The sequence below is a fragment of the Lineus longissimus genome, chromosome 11 (genome assembly GCF_910592395.1).
Source record: "Lineus longissimus chromosome 11, tnLinLong1.2, whole genome shotgun sequence".
In the NCBI taxonomy this organism is placed as follows: Eukaryota; Metazoa; Nemertea; class Pilidiophora; order Heteronemertea; family Lineidae; genus Lineus; species Lineus longissimus.
The window spans coordinates 169,540-194,456 of record NC_088318.1 but is presented as its reverse complement, the minus strand read 5'-3'; the positions used below and the strand labels follow the sequence as shown (position 1 = coordinate 194,456).

The 24,917-nt window shown below is 43.1% G+C and overlaps 1 protein-coding gene across 5 annotated transcripts; it reads right to left on the bottom strand.

Moving 5' to 3' along the window:
• Nucleotides 1-524: 524 nt before the first annotated feature.
• Nucleotides 525-24,363, bottom strand: LOC135495440 (hepatocyte nuclear factor 4-gamma-like). Of its 5 annotated transcripts, none has more exons than XM_064784085.1 (7): nucleotides 24,232-24,363; nucleotides 9,151-9,438; nucleotides 7,634-7,758; nucleotides 7,141-7,284; nucleotides 6,586-6,826; nucleotides 5,768-6,001; nucleotides 525-5,496 (listed from the first exon to the last, which is right to left on the bottom strand). In XM_064784085.1, exons 1-7 carry the CDS (start codon nucleotides 24,257-24,259, stop codon nucleotides 5,054-5,056), a joined length of 1,503 nt encoding a protein of 500 aa, XP_064640155.1. In that variant the 5' UTR covers nucleotides 24,260-24,363; the 3' UTR covers nucleotides 525-5,053. The 5 variants fall into 5 exon arrangements, with proteins under 5 accessions (XP_064640155.1, XP_064640151.1, XP_064640154.1 ...); XM_064784081.1 differs by lacking the exon at nucleotides 24,232-24,363 and adding an exon at nucleotides 20,406-20,674; XM_064784084.1 differs by lacking the exon at nucleotides 24,232-24,363 and adding an exon at nucleotides 14,113-14,219.
• Between the last annotated feature and the right edge of the window lie 554 nt (nucleotides 24,364-24,917).

Sequence of the window (24,917 nt, the reverse complement as noted above, 5' to 3'; positions counted from 1 at the left end):
AGGCAGTTCTCGTCCTCCCTTGATTCTACTCATCGCCAAGGATCGGGATCCGTCTCGGCTGGTTGTCCTGATCGCCCCTCGGCCCGATTCTGTCAGGTTGTGGCTTTCCCACCGTTTTGGGCAGGTTGTGACAGTCTTTTATGTCGCTTTGAGTATTGAGAACTCTGCGAACCTACCAGGATAGATTCGGTCGGGTTGTGTCTATCGCAAACCTCTCACTGTATCGGAAACATGGTGGAGCGAGCGGGCTCATTTCGGTCCGGTTGTGGCTGTCATCTCTCGATCGCACGTTTTGGCGACACGGTTGATTCGCTAAGCTTGATTTGATGATAGACTTATCTCTCACCATGTTGGTAACACGTTGGATCTGCCAGCTCTATTCCGACTGATTATGATTGCCTCACCTCTATCACCGTGTTGGCCATTCGGTAGAGCTGCCGAGGCCTCTTCCTTCAATTCCACAGCCACTATGTTCTGATCATCTCCAACCTCGCGACACGGGACACACAACAAATAAGACCATGTTCTCATTTAACTGACAAACTGTAAAATTTATTGCATATCAATAATCATGGTTGTACAAAAAATAAGATTGTCATGAGATGACGAAGATTTGTAAATACACAGGTATTGGGAAATCATGTTATATTTGTTTTTCATTTCACAAATGGAATTGTACAAGTCTTGAACAGTTTCTCTCGGACACCGAAAAATCAATCATTCAGTACCCGCTGCAAGTAACCCCTGACAGGGTTGTGGACCAAGAACCCACCAGGAGGTGCAATCTGTCACCCCTGACAGGGTAGTGGACCAAGAACCCACCAGGAGGTGCAATCTGTCACCCCTGACAGGGTAGTGGACCAAGAACCCACCAGGAGGTGCAATCTGTCACCCCTGACAGGGTAGTGGACCAAGAACCCACCAGGAGGTGCAATCTGTCACCCCTGACAGGGTAGTGGACCAAGAACCCACCAGGAGGTGCAATCTGTCACCCCTGACAGGGTAGTGGACCAAGAACCCACCAGGAGGTGCAATCTGTCACCCCTGACCGGTAGTGGACCAAGAACCCACCAGGAGGTGCAATCTGTCACCCCTGACCGGTAGTGGACCAAGAACCCACCAGGAGGTGCAATCTGTCACCCCTGACAGGGTAGTGGACCAAGAACCCACCAGGAGGTGCAATCTGTCACCCCTGACCGGTAGTGGACCAAGAACCCACCAGGAGGTGCAATCTGTCAACTATTTTAAGGTTCAATAGAAGGTTGTTTTTATCACTCCAAAACAACCAAGAAAGTCCAACAACAATTTGTGTTGTTCTTTGACGTCATGTAACATGAACAACAGATGACATTACGTCATCACCTGGTGCTGTCGTCCTTGACGAATTTTCGACGAACAAGGTATCTGCTTCACAGCGCCATCTAGAGGGGTTCACAAGAAGTCCTCTCCGCCATGAATGAAACACTATATGGACAACCAAGTTAAGACTACTGGGAGAGAAATGAAAGATACTGAATTAAACTCGTTGTTAACCAATCTACCAGTCAGTCTGACGGCTGTCTTGAGCCCGGAGGTGACTTGGTACCAGTCAGTCTGACGGCTGTCTTGAGCCCGGAGGTGACTTGGTACCAGTCAGTCTGATGGCTGTCTTGAGCCCGGAGGTGACTTGGTACCAGTCAGTCTGACGGCTGTCTTGAGCCCGGAGGTGACTTGGTACCAGTCAGTCTGACGGCTGTCTTGAGCCCAGAGGTGACTTGGTACCAGTCAGTCTGACGGCTGTCTTGAGCCTGGAGGTGACTTGGTACCAGTCAGTCTGACGGCTGTCTTGAGCCCAGAGGTGACTTGGTACCAGTCAGTCTGACGGCTGTCTTGAGCCCGGAGGTGACTTGGTACCAGTCAGTCTGACGGCTGTCTTGAGCCCAGAGGTGACTTGGTACCAGTCAGTCTGACGGCTGTCTTGAGCCCAGAGGTGACTTGGTACCAGTCAGTCTGACGGCTGTCTTGAGCCCAGAGGTGACTTGGTACCAGTCAGTCTGACGGCTGTCTTGAGCCCAGAGGTGACTTGGTACCAGTCAGTCTGACGGCTGTCTTGAGCTCGGAGGTGACTTGGTACCAGTCAGTCTGACGGCTGTCTTGAGCCCGGAGGTGACTTGGTACCAGTCAGTCTGACGGCTGTCTTGAGCCCGGAGGTGACTTGGTACCAGTCAGTGGTAGTAACTGAGCGTCCAACCTTAGGAACACAAGAACAGATGGAGAGTGATTGGTCTTCTGTTTAGCTAGTCTGCTGCAGCTCTTAAAGGCTGGTATGAAGTTAGCTATCAAACCATCCAACGACACAGGACAGTTCACAAAGCCTGACTGGCTCAGAGTAGGTCATGTGATGATATCACAGACTGTATGGCAATAGTGAGTGCATGTACATGGAATATGGAGTTCTATGGTCTCCTGCTCTGACATCATCACAGTAACCCCCCCCCCCCCCTCCTGCATGTGGACTACTTATCACAGATACCTTCCAAACATGCTTATTACATCTCCAGCCAAAGACACACCTTCTTTAATCAAGTTGTCAATCAATTACCTACTTTTGTCTTCTCCCACAAAGTTCATTTAATTCTTATCATTCTATACAGGGTGAGCAATGGTTTGGGAAAAACCTAATTCAACAATCGAAAATGAAAATGAGTCCGTTCTTATGTACATAGACACGGGCCTGAAGAATTCTATTCTGTCAACAGCCTAATTTGCAACAATGTCCTAGAATTCGGAACATTCAAATAAACTACTGGTTCAGTCTTAAGTCTATAAGAAAACTAACTATTGTTATATACATTGCACCATCATATACCAGGAGTATATCAAAATGCACAGCATTTTTATGCAAGTTTAAATACATTACAAATGCTCAGCAAAAACACAAGATAAATTTCAACCTGACGCTTTAAATCAGAACTTTATCAATTCATTGATCACAAACGCAATTTAAACTTTCAATTCTATCAGTCGAGAGACAGGTCAGACCAGCTGACTCCAAAAAGCCCCCACAGGTTCTCCCAAACTTAAAGGAGGAGGAGCTTTATTCACAACCTGCAGACCAGGGCACATTCCTGAGGATGGTTCTCGGATGCTGATCCAACACTGTGCATCATTTCACCAACTATGTTACCCATACACTTGCAACCCTTAACAATCATGAAACAGAAACCATGATGTTTACAATAGTGCTCGCCTGTCTCTTACAGGTCTCCTCCTTTAAGAACAATTAGTTTTATATAAATGTAATCAATATACAGGGTAAATCCAAAAAGAATCATTGCATTATAATATAAGCTCTAGATTGACAAGGATATCAATCAAGTTGCCCTTTGTTTGTCTTACAGGAGGTTTTCACAATAAATACCACCAATTGATAGGAATACAAGATTTGTGAAATTCTTGTGCGTTGTTACATATGTACTTATAATTGCTATACTGATTAAATGACGATTAATTATGTGTCACAGACACTGACCGGCAGCGCTGAATCGTGGATGGATGACATGATTGATTAACATAATATATTCAGCAGTATTATTCATATAAATCACAAGAAAAAGCAATGCATGCTGTCGTGTCAGCTAATTATAGTCTTGAGGTGGTAAGATGATGACAAGGGGTCAACAGCCGTCATGGTAAACATCTCAGGCACTCCGGGCCTGGTGGATCAATTGGCATAAGAGGTAACTGTGGTATTCCTAACGCTAAGCAGACAAGGCACACCTCTTACACCGAATGAGGAACTGGGCCGCCAGCATTGATTTCATTGGCTCTTGATGTCATCATATCACACCTCCCAAGTCTCCAGCTTGCTATAGTGTGACCTTGAGCAGGTCACTGAGCCTACTTGGTGGCAAGCATTGATCAACGACAAATCTCCAAGCCTGCGCCAGCAAAGAAAGTTTCTCAAAGAAGACAACACTTTGAGCCATATGGGCCGCCACAATAGCAGTGTGCATTTAGACTGGTTCCTAGTTCTAACCACAAAATCAATGGTGGGATTTGGAACCAGTCTGTCTATTTTGATGAACTGATAATACATGATTATTAACCTAACTAGAAGCATTATTCATTTAGATTTTCCCAGACAGAGAATCTGACGTCATTGAAATATACACAGGACCAGCTTCAGTTTTCGCTGGTTGCAAATGAACCTCACGACTATTCATCTGTTCAGCCCTTCAGTCCTATACAAAGGATGCGCTCACCAATTGCTGTAATATTCAGCTATCAAGGATAGCTACTTGCCAGAGAGGAAGCTACTGGGGGCAGCTGTCAAAACAAGGTGGTCACTAACTTGGTGTTAATGTTAACTAGACATTGTCTCCTTCACTTAACCCTATCAGACTCAAAGTCACCTCCAAGCAATTGATGTACCTTGTTTGGACAACTGGACCCTCTATTCAAAGGGATCGAAAAATCCACCGGTACTTATCAAAGCTGGACCATTTGGCCATCAAGCTTTAAAGGCAAAGTCATTGGTTGACTTGTATGCATAGTGGCCCTAGTTGTAAATGGTTGTCAATGAATCTGCCACTGGGACTAGGCGTGCAGTAGAAGTCTGTACACTACCATTTTAAGCGGGCCACTTTATCAACAAGTCAACGACTGGACCATGAACTCTTCCCCAACCCCCCCCCCCCCCCCCGAGAACTATCAGGCTGTCTGTCAATAGGTTGTTCCCTTGTGACCATGTAAACTAGTAGTCCTTGTCTCCATTGCATATTCCCAGGTACAACCAATGGGACATCCAATAAGCCAACCAAAGGTTCATTTCCTGTATGGGGTGTCACAAGGTCACAAGTGACCACGGAACAAGGAGAAACAGCACAAGCAAACAGTCTATTGATACGAAGTCATACGAGGCACTCACCCATGTCATACAGACAAGCTAACAATAAAGCCACAGCGGCCTAACACTGAGTACAGCTAGGGAACGTTAGCTGAGCTAACACTCCCATTGAGTTCACTCATCACAAATTGTTTCATCCATACAGAAGTCAATGCAATCCTACGTTCACAGTATCTCCTTCTTGAAGTGATGGCCACCCATCTGTGGTAACTTGTAGACTTGCTCCCGTGGCATTGTGGGAGAAGGGACTGGTGTGATGTCGTGGTGGCTGCCCGGTGATGACAGGTACGTGATTGGCGATGCTGGTTGTGACCGAACTGAATCGCCAGAGAGGTGGTGGGTCCGCTGGTGTTGGATAAACTGTGTCTCCACAGGTGATAATCGGTTGTTGATGCCGGTCAGATGACTGGTGTCCATCGGGTGAGCTTGTGGGAGATGCATCTCGTGGCGTGTAAGTGGGATGTGTTCAACCTGAGGGATACCGTTCGGCATCGGTGGAGAATAGCCGCGGCCATCAGTTGACACCGGTGAGTTCTGCACCATGATGGATCCAATGGCAGAGCCTGGTGGTGACCCCTGACCTGACTGGCCTTCTGCAGCTGGTGCTCCTGAAATGATAAGAAAATGCTAAAGGCTATCTATTCAAACTAGACAAGATCTGTACCATATAGCCAAGGCACGGTAGCCTCAGGCTTGGCCTGAAGGAGTTGGCCTCCTGTAAGTTACAGCCTGGTCCATGGTTTCCCCACAGTGGGCTGGCTGCAACACTTGGAGTGGGCTGAGTTGTTGGGAGCAGGATGACGTAGTAAAGACAGCTTGCTTCATGACCACCACATGGCAGCAGGCTTGACTCAAGTTACATCAAGTAGCCTGTCTTACCTCCTAATAACATCTCCTGGAGGAGGCTGTCGATCTTGGCCACACCAAACAGCTTAGCGAACTGGATCTGTTCGATCATCTGCCAGGTGATACTCTGGAGCGCCGGAAGCAGTAGAAGCAACTCGCCAAACCGTCCTCGTGAGTCGTACTGGCGGTCGTTGATGTAGTCTTCTAGGTTGATCTGAACCTGGTACCTCATCATCTTGATCTTCTGCGACTCGTTGATGCCTTTGGCTGCACAAGAACAGAGAAATATGATTTATGGTAGGTTTTTCAGACAAGGTTAGGCTTCTTTTGAACACAGGCTGAGCCTGCTATGGAAACCTCATCAACAGGTTAGGTTTTTGTGGAAACCTCATTCACATATGTTGTTCAATTAGACCTTACGACTGTGAATAAGGTTGTTCTGTAAGACCTGACGACTGTGAATAAGGTTGTTCTGTAAGACCTGACGACTGTGAATAAGGTTGTTCTGTAAGACCTGACGACTGTGAATAAGGTTGTTCTGTAAGACCTGACCACTGTGAATAAGGTTGTTTTGTAAGACCTGACGACTGTGAATAAGGTTGTTTTGTAAGACCTTGACAGTTAATGAGGTTGTTCTATAAAATCTTACCTAGAACAACCTCATATCCAGGCCAGATCTCATAGTAGCTGTGACTCCATGCCACGCCAATGTATGATCATGAATGCTCTCCCACAATGCCACATGACAGTTGTTGTAATGAGTGTTGGCGTGGACTGTTGCAATGCGCCGTATAATATAAAAGCTGCCATTATGCAAACAAAATGGGTAGTAGATCAGTAAGTATAGCTACCTGGGTCGAAAAATACGATTGCCTTCAAACAGGCGAACTCTGAATCATCAATCTGAACATCTCTCAGAGGTTTGACTAGTTCATCAAGGATGCGGTTTGCGATACGGTTGATTTCCATGTCGGTCGTGTGTCGAGGAATGATGTAATCATTGCCAAGGAGAAGGATGTCTTTCAGGGGGATTGATCGTCTTGCTACGCCGAGGAGAAGATGTTCTCCAGCGTGGGCTCGCAGGAGTGCCACCTATTGAGAGAAAACAGTTATTGCTGTAGGCCAATGGAGGAACATGCAAGACACCAGGTTACCTACGAGAGGGAGAGAGATTGCTGCTGGAAAAACAACTGGTTGAAAGTGATCATATCTTGAGACTGTCTTTAGGGTTGGACTCATAGAGTCACCCAACTTGTCTCACAGAGCTTCCCAACTTTGCGGGTTGCGCAATGATGTTACAAGACCACTTGTTGTAGTCCACCTTAATTATGTCACAACTTAAATGAATGGCTTCTCAATGAACAACTTGTCAGTCATTTTGTTTGAATGAACAGCCGGTGACATACCTGATCATCGAGTGGCAGCTCACAGAAACTCGGGATATACTTGGCCCACTCCACGAGGATGAGGAGTTGTTGTCTCATCGATTCCGTTACATCCACGATGGTGGCAATCTTCTTCTGGACTATGTCTTGCACGTTATGGGTGATCTGGAATAATGGAACGGTTGATTTTATACCAGGATACTCGTGACGCTTGTATACATTTAATCTCTTGCATTGTGGCGAATCACTCTGCTATCTGGCACTGCACCAGCAAGCCCAGTGAGACTGACACACACAATCAACACCGACTACACACAGACAATTCACTTCAGGTTGTTATGCTCACATGATCAGACTGAATGAGGGTAATTGTCGCATAATGGTGTAAATAGTTGCCCCTTCCTCTCTTAACATATCTGCCCCTTCTTCCCTTAACATGTCTGCCCCTTCTTCCCTTAACATGTCTGCCCCTTCTTCCCTTCACTTTCTCTCTTCCTCCCCAACGTGACCTTACCTCCCACCCTTGTCGTGACAGGATCTCAGCATTGAGCAATGTGTTGACGGAGAGTGAGCCGTTCTGCTGGATGTCGTCATAACTTGTCCGCCGCACACTGATACGATCGCGCTCGTTCTGGACAGCTGTAAACAGAGATGAACCCATCAGAATGGTATCGACCAGGGATATACATGTAAATAACTCCGGGGTTGTAGTTTTGTACTGACATTGTCATGAAAGTCAGCCCAGCTATTCCATTCGATTGGACTAAAACCTCACAAAAACATGACTGGATTTCTGGTGTTCTCCCCCTTCTCCTTACAGGTTCTCTTACACTCATCTCAAACTGTTTTGCTCCCTGTCTACTATAGTGAAGCCTTTGTGTCCATTACTTCAACTGGAATTCAAAGTAAGGCACTCAAGTACTGGAATGCTACTGGAATGCTACTGGAATGCTACTGGAATGCTACTGGAATGCTACTGGAATGCTACTGGAATGCTACTGGAATGCTACTGGAATGCTACTGGAATGCTACTGGAATGCTACTGGAATGCTACTGGAATGCTACTGGAATGCTACTGGAATGCTACTGGAATGCTACTGGAATGCTACTGGAATGCTACTGGAATGCTACTGGAATGCTACTGGAATGCTACTGGAATGCCACTGGAAACACTGCAATTCTCTGTGAAACCTGCTTAAACAACTTGTGGTCCGTGTGATGGTATCATGAGCATGCAATCTCAGGTGTACATGTATCTAGGTCAGTAGGTCAGTAGTGCATGAATGCATTAGAGAATTGATCAGGTTGGACAGACTAAATGTACCTTCTATTCATACTGTGTCTGCAGGTTTAAAGGGGAAATTGGTTGACCCAATTACATCATAGATTAAGTATTAGTGAACAATGCCTCTGTGTTACACTCACCCTGATGGTGGGGAGATCTGGTTTAGTTCATTAGTTAAGCTGTGGTATTAAATGACACTGCACTTAGTCAGGAAGCAAGCGTTCTAAGATCTGGCTCGAGATCAACTTTAAGAACAAGTGATTAGTGTTGCATTGTAATTAATCAGGATATTAGGTCATTCATTCATCACGTTTTATTCCAAGAAACATGGCAGAAAAAAGTAGTCTAAAAGTAGTAAATAAGCTATAGTATAGTAGGCCTATATGAATTTATTATTTTAGAGAAATATTTTGAGAAAATCAAGCTGCTGATTAAGGTTTTGGATTCTAAATGCTCTGCAATCCCATACCATTTTCCAGCTTTGGTTGCCGCTGCTTGCCTGATCCCAAGGCCAGCTTAAGGAAATTGACAAAGTCACCAATCACGTTCTAGTCAGGTTTCCAGTGGGATTTTAGGAGCCAATCATAGATTATAATGGATTCAATTATAGAATCTATGATGGCCTATGGAAGGTGGTTTCATTATAGTTCAAAGATGGGCCAGCATAAAACCAATGACAGAAACGTATGCTCGAGTAGAGACTCCGGTTGGATATCTCGGAGATCGGACATGAACCAATGGCCTACCTTCTTTCTTCATTCCCGCGCGGAAACATTTTTTCAGCCGGCAGTAGCGACACTGATTCCGTTTATCCTTATCGACGAGACAATTCCGGCTGAACCTGCAGGTGTAGACGTGATTCTTCCTGACACTACGGCGGAAGAATCCCTTACAACCGTCGCAGCTTGCCGCGCCGTAATGTTTGCCGGTCGCTCGATCTCCACAGATGGCACACAGTTGGCTGATGGCAGAGTTGGGTGATAAGACAGGTTGGACACTGGCCAGGTTGTGTATACTTGCGATGTCACTGGCATCTGAAAAATAAGACAGAACGCATGTTATATTAATGTCCAATTCAGGATAATCCTTTTCTGTTCGGACACGGAGATTTCAGTGCCATGGCGGTTAGAGCAATAGCTTGAATCTATGTGTCCTTGAGCAAGGAACTTTGAATTTGCTTCTTTCAACCAAGAAGAGATCCTGTTGAAGACAATCTGAAATTGAACGAAACCTGAATCCTGTTCTTAGCTTTTTGCGTGAAAAATGTCAAAATAACATTTACCGCTAAACTCGTCCATCCCAACGGCTTCTGTCTCCGTCAGTGCCTCTACGCGCCCCCATTCCTCATTATCATAATTAATGAGCATAATCCCTGACTCTCCGCGGATCATGGATGCAACAACGAGGAACACCAGATTTCACAATAACAGCTGATCCTCGTGTCGACAAAAACAGGGCCATCCTAAACAGAACTGTCTTCATTGTTGGTCAAGGCCATTTTGATGATGTGGGTTTGACGCCTGACATTAAGTTATAAATACCACCAAAAACAAGAGGAAAACCTTTTGTACAAGTATTATCTGGATAGAATGGTGTTTTCATTCTTTTACCTTTAAACTGCACCCTTATTTCTGAAGAAAAGTAGACTTTGATAGAAATATCTCAACTTGTTTCCCCCAAACTGAAATGGCCTCGCCCCAATTTCGTTATCAAAGTCAGCACTTGTATGCATGGTTTATGTATGGGCCAGCACATGTCACCTAACCTGGCTGATAATGAAATATGTGGCCCTGTTTTATACCTAATCAACCTGGGGCCCCACACGATTAGGATCAATTCGCATGATCACAAACTTTTCATTTCACTTCATTCAAAATATTGCCCACTCTTGAACATCAACAGACTGGCCATGGTCCAGCCGTCCATCAAGGAGATGGAGCTCTGGGGATCAAGGGAGCCCACTCTTGAACATCAACAGACTGGCCATGGTCCAGCCATCCATCAAGGAGATGGAGCTCTGGGGATCAAGGGAGCCCACTCTTGAACATCAACAGACTGGCCATGGTCCAGCCGTCCATCAAGGAGATGGAGCTCTGGGGATCAAGGGAGCCCACTCTTGAACATCAACAGACTGGCCATGGTCCAGCCGTCCATCAAGGAGATGGAGCTCTGGGGATCAAGGGAGCCCACTCTTGAACATCAACAGACTGGCCATGGTCCAGCCGTCCATCAAGGAGATGGAGCTCTGGGGATCAAGGGAGCCCACTCTTGAACATCAACAGACTGGCCATGGTCCAGCCGTCCACCAAGGAGATGGAGCTCTGGGGATCAAGGGAGCCCACTCTTGAACATCAACAGACTGGCCATGGTCCAGCCGTCCACCAAGGAGATGGAGCTCTGGGGATCAAGGGAGCCCACTCTTGAACATCAACAGACTGGCCATGGTCCAGCCGTCCATCAAGGAGATGGAGCTCTGGGGATCAAGGGAGCCCACTCTTGAACATCAACAGACTGGCCATGGTCCAGCCATCCATCAAGGAGATGGAGCTCTGGGGATCAAGGGAGCCCACTCTTGAACATCAACAGACTGGCCATGGTCCAGCCGTCCATCAAGGAGATGGAGCTCTGGGGATCAAGGGAGCCCACTCTTGAACATCAACAGACTGGCCATGGTCCAGCCGTCCATCAAGGAGATGGAGCTCTGGGGATCAAGGGAGAAACAAGAGACAGTTTTCAATCACTTCTCGATGAACTTAACAAATGTCAGTCATGTGCATATTTCCCCTTTAAGATTCAAATGCAAATCTCCATGATGGCCTTTCATAAGTCTTTTCCCCTTTAACATTTTAGTACATATCACAATGTTTACCATTCATGAGTTTATTTCTCCTTTAACATTCCATGCAAATCCCAATGATTGCCCTCTATGAGTTTATTTTCCCAGTCTTCTGCAAATCCCCATGTTAGTCTTTCATGAGTGCATTTCCCCTTTAACATTCCCATGCAAACTGCCCATCGTGAGCCTCACCAGGAAGGTGTCCCTACTTGCCAGTGTGACTTTGTTGAGACATCTAATCCCTTTCGTTGTCCAACACTGATAACACTGATATCAAACCCATACCATTATCCTTTCTCTCCTTTCATTCATAAACATATGACATAAGACAGATAAGACAGTCGCTTTGCCAACACGGCGTAAACCGTGATTATGTAATCTCAATCAATCATAGTTTGGAAATTGAACAACAGGTGTCAGTAGCCGACAGCTACTAAATGCGATTATTGGATAATTTCGAAGAATTGATCTATATTATAAGCTTTGACGTAGTATTGATATCAAGCAGCTTTGCTCTTGAACACAAGGTGGCGATACTATCATAATCACAACCAAGACCAGGTTATCAACTGAGAGATGGAGACCGTATCAATACACTAGGAACTCTTGAAAAAGGACACCCTCAGGACAGACCACTGCTGTCCTTGAAAGAGAGGTGTCCTGATTGCAGAGGTCACATACGTGGTGTCAGCTACAGGAGTCCCTTTCGAGGTGATTTTTCTCTTACATGAATAATAGCATTGACTACTTTGACACTTATTGAGGGTAATAGAAGGGGTGACAGTTTATTCTGTAATCAGCTCTCACCCCTTCACCTTCAATGTGACTGACAGGTGCAATAAGTTACATGTATGCATCATGAAAAATAATGTGAGCTAATTTTCATGCAGTGTTTGAAAAGGGACCACGAGCCTGGCCAGGTTCTGCTGATCACGTCTTGATAAACGTCACATCCAAGGAACTGACAATCTGAATCTAATGCCACAGAAGGAGAAGACAAAGAACGAGAATAAACTGAAATCACATCACCTACCCAGAATTCCTAACCCCGTGGACGATGTCTGATGTGGCAGAAAGTTCTCAAGACAAATAGACATTCTGTATCGATCCGAGTCTATCTTGTGGCAAACAGCAGGCATTTTTAGAACTATTGCCTGTTTCTATCAGAACCTTTCCTCAAGTGATCTCAACAGTATCTAGAACATTTAGAACTAAAGTTAATGAATCAGGATGGACTTTGCCCCGCTCTCATGCTATGACAGTTGATAAAACCTCCTGAATAGCTCCGCTTCAGTAAACACTTCTTGCCGATCGAACTAATCTATAATGGACTTTGAACCGAGTCACAGACATAAATCACAAAACAACGATACAAGTATCAACATTTTTGAGGGGCAACACATATTGCCAAACTGAACGGCATTACGCCCCATGTTTGACAACGACAACATTCGACTTTGTCCCCAAGACAGGGCGGCCTCACTTTACTCAAATTATGGGAATAACCTTAATGTAACTATCAAATGAATTAAAACTAAATATACTCTTCCGTTATCTTGAAATCAATGATGGAACTTGCCCCCAAATGTAACAGGCCCCTCCAGCCCATACCCTTCCTTTAATAGCTGACAACGTTTCTCATCTGATATCCAGATGGAATTTAGAGACACTTGACCTGTCCGTACGTCTGAACAACACTTCTTTTCATCCAGCCGTTCAAGGCTTCAAAACAAATCATCATCTACAAATATAATAGCCATTTTAAACACATCTTGTAAAAGACTGGTCTACAACCGCAACTCCATTGGCCGAGGAGAATCGAAGTTTTCAATGTTGTCAAGACAACTGTCAACACTGTTAGCATGCTCTATCAAAATGGAAAGAAAAACAATGCTTTTGTCGTTCTAACAACCCCACATGTCTACAATCAGTGCTCCCATCTATCTGAAGTTCAAGTCACCAACATGATATCAATAGACCTTATTAGTGATATAATCATAGGTCATTAGGATCAATTTAATGCTAATCAACAAGTTTAAAATGCAATTTCGTGTAAAGGTATCTAGCCGTAAGAAAGCCATTAGCTATGATAGCCACTTAAGACTAATCTCAACCCTCTTTCTGCTTATAGAAACTGTGGGTAAATGACGTCAACGACTTCAGTGTATTAAGATGAACTCATACAATCCAACTGTTTCCAGAAACCTCAACTCATACAATCCAACTGTTTCCAGAAACCTCAACTCATACAATTCAACTGTTTCCAGAAACCTCAAATTTTCAACACAATAAAACCAGAGAGACAGAAGTTTGAGAAGAAAAGTCAATACCCCTGAAACCTTCATTTTCAAGAAAATTACAAATTGTACTCGGACTGAAGCAGTCCTAAGTAAGCATTCAGGCCTTTTAATTGCATGGTTCACCTTTGATGATGTAAGAGGACGTCATGTGTCCCCAAATTAGCCAAACAATTTAGAAAAAGTTTTTCAGTGCGAAGTATTCTAACAATGAACTGGAGTTGTCTAATTAATATTTATGGCCAATGTGTTCAAGAAACCAAAGAGCAATACTTAACAGAGTTTAATTAAAAAAACCAGTCCTCCGGACGTCTAAACCTTCGAGAGTGGAAAATATTCAAAAATGATAAAATTGAACTAGGAAGTATGCGATGATTAATTCTGAGGTCAATAAAAATGGAATTTGTCAACTTGGACGATGCTCCCTGATAGACTGTTCAAGCACTCGAGGAACACAGTCACCTTTACTCCTTCTAAAAGTGCCCCTAGGACTTTGTTAGGTCCAATCTAACCTCTTTCTATATCGCAAATCAAACCAATCAAATATTTACAAACATGAAAAAGAAATAACATACCTGTGTAATACTGCATCTTGCGATAATCTAAAGCATACACATGGCTGCTCGCAACGTGAAAATTCGGGTGTTCAGACATTGTCGAAAATGAAAAACGCTACCGTATTTTTCAATGTCTTGATTTCTTCAGTAAGTATTGATTTTGATCTCAAACCTATTTATTCTTACTTATTCTACTTGCAATTGTTATCTCTTCCATATTGATTGGCCTGCTCTGATTGGCCGATAGTGAGGTCATGTGACGGCATTAGGCAAGCCATTGTCACTCTTAATTTTAGGCGTACATAAGGTAAGATCACCCAACGTTGCACACAGAGTTTTGTGTGCTTAACATTAATATGAAGCTTCAATTGTCAAATAGCTGTTTCTAATACTCGCAGTAATAAGTCAACTAACTGGCACAATACAATATTCAAATAAGGACACACTTGTGAAGATTCAACATATCAATTTAAGAAGTTCAATAAAATTATCAAAGATGGCCCCAATTACATCTAGACAACACATGTATGATACTGTAAGGCAAGTGTAAGACTGGCAGCAAATATGGCCAACAATTCAAGACATCCTGACCTTTTTAACCCCTTTTAAGCTAGGAAGGAAATATAGGTACCTAATGGCACATCAGAAATGCAAATTATTGGCTAACAAACGAATTTGCCATCAAATTTCTTTTACTTTATGCCACTTTGAACTGTATGTCACCTTGAGAAGTCTCTAAGTTTCACGGAGTGATGTGTTCTAAATGTGCTTGTTCAGAGTGTTTTAGAGCCCCCCCCCACTATTGACTTCAAAATGACAAGCCGTCCAAGACTGGTTAAACACTCTCCCTTTTGCCCAGTGAAGTACTCTTTTAATATTTCAGACGACCATTTGCACTTTGGGATTTTGAACGGATTTGGGTGGACTATCACGAGTAAACCCTTGCAACTTGGAACTTTTTCAGTAAAACTTAATCAAAATGAAAGCAATTTAATCCCGCGATTAGGAATAATCTGTAATCAGAGTGATAATATTGGCATGAGTCCTCAGCTGAGGGGTAAGTCATGGTCCAGGGGGTCATCTTATGCAAAAAGGTAGACTTTCTCCACAACAGAGTCCAGAACAAGGTGATAATGTCATTTGAATATAGGATAATGAATGATAATTTAAGAGCGGTGTTTTGTAGCGCATGATTAAGGTGAGACAGCCGTTGAACACGTTCGGTCACATTGTTACGAAGACCGGATCGGCAAAATATGTTAGACCAGTTGCTAGCGCAAGAATGTAATATTCGGCATTAATTTACCAAAAATATGCAAAAAATATGCAAATTAGCCCTTTTAAATGTGAAAAAAATACCAAAACTAATCTGTTCTAACCCCCTAATCCTACCAGTCACAGTTTGCACAGACTTGCTGGAGACATAATAGTCTATTTCATGAAAGAAATGACATTTTGATGTTTTGTGATTTCACATAGGAAATACAACAGTTGATGTCTTCTTACATGTCAAATCTCATCTTGACCCTCATTGTATTGACATTGCTCAGCTTCCAAACAACCAGGCTTCCAGACAGAGGAGGCAATGCCACTAGAGGATGAGTGTGGTCGAACCTGAAGTCAGGAAGTATCTAAAAGTGGCACACTTTGTCAAAATCCAACAATCACTGAACAAGAACTTAAGTGCTTGTTTGTTATTTCATCACTACTTAATGACTTATGTTATACTACATGTAGCTAATGCTAAATAGATTAATCAATTTTCTGTGAGGAAACAATTGGCAACATGATTACACGAGGAGAGCCTCTTGTTATGTACTATGTGGCCGAATGATTGACTTGGCTGAGAGAGGACCGGTGGGTCACCTGTAAACACCACTGACCCAATCTGACCACAACTGTAGCAAGATGTTTTAACAGATCTCACCGTTTTCTTTAAAAAGTTAAACGAAATAAACACCACAGACAATATGAACTGAGTCTACGTATAGAAAAGACTCAATCAGACATCTTGACACAGCAACGTAATCTTGTTCAATTTCCCCCAAAACAGCTCATTTGTGACAACACGTCTGAAGAGAACGCAATCACATTGTTTGAAACCTCCTGTGATTAAACGTTGAAAGTCATATTGCTAATATAGAGATAACTGGCTTGATTAAATGTTGTACACATAAGGCTAATTAGAGATAACTTGCTTTAACACTGTGGACATAATGAATCAATTAGTTGTAAATTGGCCCTTGATCTTCTTGACAAATCTACTTTGATAGCAAGAAACAAACACTCCCCATTCTTTGAGATTTTCTCTCTTCCCACTCCCAGCATATTGATCTTCCAGCGACCCGTAGCCTACCAATACTGACACATGTTGTCTGGAAGCTAACCAAGTCCTCTAGCCCGCTGCAGCAGAGGTTAGTGTCATATGGCATGACCAATGACATCATTCTCATATTGAGTATCCAAGAGTTCTCAACTTTCTCATACTGCTTCAAGATTACCAAGGTCATTCTGCTCTGTTATCACCTTGTAAATTCTTTGTCTTGTAAGCTAACTTAATGGATCAGGACAATTAAAGGGGAATTATTACTGTCAATAATGATATCTTCCTGTGATTACACATCCCTGACACCCGTGGGATTAAGGACGACACTCAACGATGTTTTGGTGATGACGAACCTGACGGAATCAAGCCAGTGTTGTCGATGTGCCCGGGCGTGCACAGGAGGGACAGCCGGCAAAACCTGAAGCAAGACTGCAGAAAAGTGACTGAAAATGCAACCAAGATACAGTGGAACCCCCGTAACACGACCACTCATGGGACCGAGGTTGAATGGTCGCGTTACCGGGGTGGTCGCGTTAGTGAAGTTGAAAATCGGGGGACAAAACGCAGTTGCAGATTCATCGAGAGAGAGAGAGAAGAGAACATGTTATCCACTCGTAGCATTGTTCTGTAAATGAATCCTTACCCACCTGCGCTTTCAAACTTGGTGGTTGTTTGTAAGGATTCTGGAATATTCAGTCTCCAGAATGTTTCCAGTGCAGCTGAACTCATCAACAATCCCATTATTTGCTGTGTGATGATCAAGGCATACCTAACAAGTTTTCATTAACCGACTCTCAAAAATCTGACCTCTGGGGTGATAGAGGAGGAAAATATATCCTATTTACGATAATTAATCGCCGATAAAAACCATCATTTGTACGTTTTTCTAATAAGTCACTGACGCCAAGACCACACCAGGCATGAAACATTCTTCAATATTGTAAACTCTCCCTGTTACCACTCATACACTTGGGAAAGTTGAGAAAATTCAAATATTTTTTCGGAATTTTCACGAATCGTATACATACAGAGGCACAACAATTAGGCAGTTTACAATAACCTTAGCTAGTATGAAAAGAAGATTTCTCCATTTTCTGTGTGAATGACAGTTCAGTTGAACCAATCACTTCCATATATATGGCATTACGCTGCTGCTTAAATAAAACAAATTTAGGTCCTGCATAAAAACAGGCTCATTATTTCTGATTTGACCAATTATGGTGAATATTACGGTGATTCTATGCCAGTGGTCCAGATCGCCGCATCCTGGAAGTGAAGGTGACACAGCGGCTGACCTGAACCAAAAATAACATGTCCTACTTGGAACATGTTACATGAACTGGGAACCACTGGATATGGGTAGCAACCTTCAGACGGCTGTCATTGGGAACCATGATATGGGTAGCAACCTTCAGACGACTGTCACTGGGAACCACTGGATATGGGTAGCAACCTTCGGACGGCTGTCATTGGGAACCATGATATGGGTAGCAACCTTCAGACGGCTGTCATTGGGAACCATGATATGGGTAGCAACCTTTAGATGGCTGTCACTGGGAACCACTGGATATGGGTAGCGACCTTCAGACGGCTGTCATTGGGAATTCATGATATGGGTAGCAACCTTCACACGGCTGTCACTGGGAACCATGATATGGGCAGCAACCTTTAGACAGCTGTCACTGGGAACCACTGGATATGGGCAGCAACCTTCAGACAGCTGTCACTGGGAACCATGATATGGGTAGCAACCTTTAGATGGCTGTCACTGGGAACCACTGGATATGGGTAGCAACCTTCAGACGGCTGTCATTGGGAACCATGATATGGGTAGCAACCTTCAGACGGCTGTCACTGGGAACCATGATATGGGCAGCAACCTTCAGACGGCTGTCACTGGGAACCATGATATGGGCAGCAACCTTTAGACAGCTGTCACTGGGAACCACTGGATATGGGTAGCAACCTTCAGACGGCTGTCACTGGGAACGAAATCAAAGGTTTCCTACTCAAAGAAGAAAATTTGGAAAAAAGACGACTGCAACTTTTATTATTAGGAGAGGTCTAATTTGAATAAACAAAGAATGGTTCGGTCCACCAAGAACTCCAATGGTTGTGATGTATGTTCTGGCTTGGCCTTTGTTTCGATTTTGAAGTAATTAGTCACGTGGTCTTAGATCGGTGAGACTAGAGTATCATCGTTTATTGGTTATTGAAAATTAGTGAATAAAACTGAGCAATAGGGTATTGGGTCATTGGGGTCCTTCACCTAGATTATGACTGGGTCAGGAGGAAACATGTGAGCTACGACAGGAATCAGCCAATTGACAATAACTGACGCCACTTACATAACGTACAAAAAAAAACTTGAATGATCCGGTATTCTTATGAATGATGACAAAACGTATAGTTACAACAATATAATGATGATTACAACTTATGATTGAATCGACGGATAACTTTTGAGAGGACTCCTGTTCTTATGATGCGCTCCGCAACGAGTGACATCTGTCGCTGCGACCTGTAAACCATGACAACATGATTAACCAATCAGCAGCCACTATCCAATCACCTTTAGTGAGTTCAAAAGCTTTACTTCACTTATCCTATTGGTCCCATCAAACACATCTGCAACACTAATGTCTTATTTCATAACTTGTTTCTGACTAAAACATGCTCAAATGGTTATTGCGTTCAAAATAGAATGACTGTACTGGTACCGAGACAAAAACTCCTACTACACCAGTACTAGACCACTTCTGATAAGTTACCTAATTCAATGGAGAACTCCCCAGGAGAAGCCTAATTCAATGGAGAACTCCCCAGGAGAAGCCTAATTCAATGGAGAACTCCCCAGGAGAAGCCTAATTCAATGGAGAACTCCCCAGGAGAAGCCTAATTCAATGGAGAACTCCCCAGGAGAAGCCTAATTCAATGGAGAACTCCCCAGGAGAAGCCTAATTCAATGGAGAACTCCTCAGGAGAAGCCAACCGTCTAAACAATGCAAGAGATTGTAGAAGAAGACATTTAGAGACAACTCACCTTCATCTCAATGAAGCCATGAAGAGAACTGGGAGGCCAGGTGGGAATAAACACTCTATTGAATCGGATTTGAATCAGTGATAAAACTATACCTAGTACAAGCTAGGCGCTAAGACTTGGGGAGGGGGGGGGGGGGGTGGCACCAGATATGCACCCCCTATATGAATATGAATATCTTTGACATTGGAACACATCAGAAACTTTGATGAGAAATGCAGTGTTTTTCTCGCTCGTGGACCCGCCGCTTCAAGCGTGAAGTGAGACACCTCATGTTCCACTAAATCACTCCAAATCACACTGAAATATGTCATCAATACAGTTCCACTGAAGAGGGCAGCACTGAGATGTTTCTGAAAGTGTACACAAACATCCTAGTACTGTAAGCGAACCTAAAAGATGACAAATTTACTCATTTTAAATGCAAATAAATACTGTGTTTGGGATGGCAACATTTAATGGTTTTGATGGATTACTGATGAAATAATTGTGCTTTTTATGTTTGCATTTGACGGTGCATTCCTGAAAATAAACGCTCATGTAAAATTCAAGGGTTAACAGTAGTTGTATTAGAAGATGCTAGTTGTATTGTATCCTCACAAACCAACCGTTGCAGACTGCAAGTCATTCCACACCACCTGAACTGTCACTAATGCTCTCCTCCCTGCTCGAGAAAGCATATCGGTATATTGACCAAATCACTGTGAAACAGGTCATCAATACAGTTACACAACACATAGCTTATTGAAAAGGTGGGCCTGCTGGAAATGAAAGAGACGAGATATAATCAGGGGGAGCTATATGGTGGATTTCAAAGCTTGGATTTCAATTGTTTGGCTGAAAAAGGAACTAAAACATGGATAAATTAACCCCTGGAGACAAGTATCCAAAAATTATCTGAAAAGCAAATTGTAGATTTTTGAAAATTTGTGAAAGGATGCATACCCGAATCAACTGATGACTGCATGTTTGTGTTGATATCATACATGTAAGGCTGATGTTCACACTTCCAGTAACGTCTCAGAACGTGATGGCCTGCATCTCCGTTAGTCTCGACTCCTGGATACGAATAGGACGGCATGAAGGCACCTCCTGCGTAACCAATGCCATCGCCAAAGCTCGTCGGCATGATGCAGTCAACACTTATCTTACCAAGGAGCTAAACTGAGATCTTTTATCAAGAAGTACTGCAGCATTGTCTTCCTGTTGATCAGGTCTTTCTAAATTACACTTTTATTGACAACAAACGATGCAAGGTTGATGAGTCCATTACCCTGGGGTGAGGGGTGTGAGGAAGAGAACCCGGAAGTCAGCAGACCTGTGAGGCCTAGTTCTCCATATATTAATTACAGCAATTAACTGGACCCAGATTGGTGCTAGGCCTACCTTATTATGGATTGTAAACAGAAGTGTTAGTATTAAACGGCATTATTTTACGATCTGATATATTTCATTCTTTGTTTTTGCAAACCTGCCTCAGGCAACCAAAAGTTCAAAAATGGTCAGGGTTCAATGTGCTCACCTGAGTTGATATCAGTACTGATTCATGGCTGGAACTTACACTCCATGTTCATGCAACTGATAAGTAGGCCATGTGCATCGAGAAGCCACTGAAGCAATAAAGTGACTTGCCCTAGGTCACAAGCATGTGCTAATGTTGGGTACTGAGCCCACAGTGTAAGGATTAAATGTCTGATATCTACTTCCTGAACAGGGTATATAGGTCTTATCCTCTCTTAATCAAATAACAGATAGGCCTATAGGATTGCACAAGTCAACGACTCTTTCAATCATTTCAGCCAATAAATCACACTTCTGATTTACAGTAAACACCAAAACAAAGGGAATACTATAATTAGGGCCTATGATTTAGGCACACATAAACCAATTGGTAAGGTATTGTCTAAACAATTCATGACCTAATACTAGGCCCGCTTATATTGTTTTACAAAAATCCAGGATATGAGAAATAAAACCGATTATTTCACCAAGTCCAGGATACCTTATTAATTGATGTCAGATGACATATTATTGAGATATTGTAGAGAAAACAAGCTTTATTGTTCATAATGACTTTGATGAAGGTCACTTGCCCACTGTGCAGTTATCTATATCATAATACTATAAGGCGGCTCGCTAAAGTGCCATTTGGGGGTCGTGTTTCGTCTCGAAATTTTGCACGTTTGCAGGTGATATGTTATCCTGATGCAACGTCATGTTTATTTTCGGAAATTTACTTCAGCGGAGCAGTAATGAGGGATTTTTAATCGGACACGGTCAATTCTCCTTATCACTCACGGAAGCCAAGCCATTGCTGTTCAGTTATGCAGAGGATTAATGAATCACCTGCACTCCCTGTGGGGTGACTAACACTACCTGTTGAACGGCTGGCTGTAGGGGGATGATTGGAACAGCCTGTACACGTGTTGACCTGCTGAACCAAGGTTAATGTTATTTTCAATCCACGATTGTAGGTCACCTGATCTTCGAGATTTCGCGGGAAAGAAATTGTAAACAAACGCATGTGTGCAGTTCAAATGTAAACAAAACTGTATTTTGATACTTTTGGTTGCTGGACTTGGGTTTTCCCGCAGTAAGCTGGGGTCAAATTGATGGTCTATCGTATATTGGTACTGTATTAGCCAGAGCTAGCCTTTGATTATGAAGGGATTTTCAAATTAAGGTTACAATGGTATGTTTATGTGCTCACCACAGCTTTCAAAACTTGATGTATCTGAAGAGGCACTCTGAACTTGGCATGGCCTTATCAAGGAGCTGCTCACGGTGCTGAACTTCTAGCTTGCCTGTCGACTAAGTGCCTTGCCCGAGATCATGCTACATGTAGGAGGAGCACGCATTTTAAAGTTTTAGTAGTGATAGTGCAATTGGTCCGAGCCATTTGGAGGCCGACATGTGAAGGCCTATCTGGGTTCTCCTTCATCTCCGTATAAAAAGGGGCATATTGCTGACTAAGGAACGAGGTATATTCACATTGCCTCATCATCTCATTCGGACCAATTGATTTACTTTTATATGCACGCATACAGCACGCCACAGGGTCCGAGTCTGTGGACAAATGGTTGGTTTAATTTGTCTCTTCGATATTGCTCCTTTGATATTGCATTATATTTTCATTGCAATTCAATCTATTCAAGGTATAGCCCATTTGAACCTGCCTGCGCCACGGGTACAATGCTAGTAACATATTATTCCACCATATCCAAAATCATCCCAAATATACATCTCATACCAATGATGACATTGGACCTGCAGTCAATATTAAGGCATTGAGGAAAACAACCGCTGCTGAATGAGGAAGTAGGCCTATGTGCTGCCACATAGAAACTCTCCAAGGAACTGAATTATCTCTTGGCCAGACTGGTGTGAAAGAAATTATGGCCCAGCAGAAATAGTCCTAACCCATTGTTCTCTGATGCATTAGAGGCATTGTTATAGAAACTAATCTGTGCGATGAGCTCAACAAGATATCTCAAACCCAAGGCCATCCTTTTCTATAGCCATGCTCCTGCCTTTTGTTTCTATAGCCACACACCTTATTCCAAGGCCACTCGCTCACTCGGACACCGGTTTAGGTCAATTATTCAAGCCTCATTTCACATTTACATCATCTGACACCAAGAAATTAATTGGCCAAATTTAGAGCACAACTAGCCCAATCAGTGTTAATGAGGACACTTTCCGGGAAAGTGACACACTTTTTGCTGATGGCCAATCCCCAAATACAGCGGAACAACACAACCACTCATGGGGCCGAGGTTGAATGGTCGCGTTAGTGAAGTTGAAAATCCGGGGCAAAAATGCATGATTAGATTTTCCCGCTAAAATTGTTTGAGTTCAAAGCTCAAAAGTTCAAAATTCTGAAAAATTTTCAAAGCCAAAACTTTTTTTGGGTTAATGATGTTTCTTCATTCTGAGCAGAAAAAAAACAAGTTAACAAAATATTTGGACTTCGACATTTTTTCATCCTTAAGATTTGAATTTTTTCATAAGTTCAACAAAATTTGGAAAAATTTCAAAGTCAAAATTTTTTTGGACTGATGATGTTTCTTCATTTTGAACAGAAAAAAACAAGTGAAAAAAATATTGGGACTCAGAAATTTTTACCTGAGGGAAACCCTGTGCAAGGACTCTCTTTGGTGAAATATCTATCAATTTAATTTTAAATGCATAATCAGGATCTCCCTCAATCAGGCCACAAGGGGTGCTCTATTACACACGTTCTAATGTCAACTTCTTGACTACCAGTGGCCACTGGTGATACCACAACACCACTTCTTTGAATAGAGGTTATATTGATACAAGAATTTGAAGGTCACTCCTTATCACATCGATGACGGATATGGAAAATGGGGTGATAAGTCCTGGGTTGGGTAAACCAGTTAGACACAGTGTAGGCCATGCACAGAGCTCTAGGAAGATCAGTTTATCCCCATCCTAAAGACAGCACACTATGCATGAAATAAGAGACTGGGCACAGGGTATTCGGTTGTCGTGGAAATGAACCAACAAATCAGCTTGAGATAAGAGACTCTTAGTATGTGGCCAAGGGACTTGTAAAGCCGCCAAGAGTTACCTCGGCCCAGAGCCACGAGATGTGACAATCAGGTGACCATGCTGCAATCAGCTGATGACTACTAGCTCCACGTGGCCATGAGGGCATAACACACTAACATAGCGTTAAACTCTACACTATGTATACAGACAGACATATATATAATGAAATGAAAATGACAAGATATGCTCGACAAACCTTGAATAATGTTCGCCTCCTCTTCCATGGCAACGCCGTATCATTAGTTCTAGGTCTCTGTGTCAAACTAGGGCTTTCCCGGGGAATCCTTGGGGTCAAACTTCACCTCGACTCTTCACTGGACTCTTGGCCTAAGGGGGCGGGGTGCGAAATGTGAGGAATATCAAAATCACATGACTCCTATCATGTGACCTCCACTTACGGAAGTCAGCTTTCTATATATGTGCAGTTATTATTTCTAATCGTGCTGGCTAATTTGCTTGGCACATTTATCAATCAACTAACCAGGCCACATAAACACATTGTATAGTCATTTAGTGCAATGGTACCTGTTACATCAAACAAATCATGCTGTTCATGATATGTCGTCTGCTACAAGATTTCCCGCGTCTCGAAATATCACAGCGACCGGCAAACGGTACTTCGAGTGCTTGGTTTATTTGGTCTGTGACCTCGGGCAAATAGCTTTACTATGCATACATGCGTTTCACGAGACAACACTACGCCTACGGAGGTCGTTCTCTGCGGCGCTGTACAACCAGGACAATTTCATCGCCACCATCTAGAAAGTAACTTTCCATGGTCACCCAAGTTAACTGACCGTACAATAATCTCCAATTAGATGTTCCACGAGTCATGCGACGATGTCGCAGCAACTACTGCCATCTGACGTCAAAACGTTACAC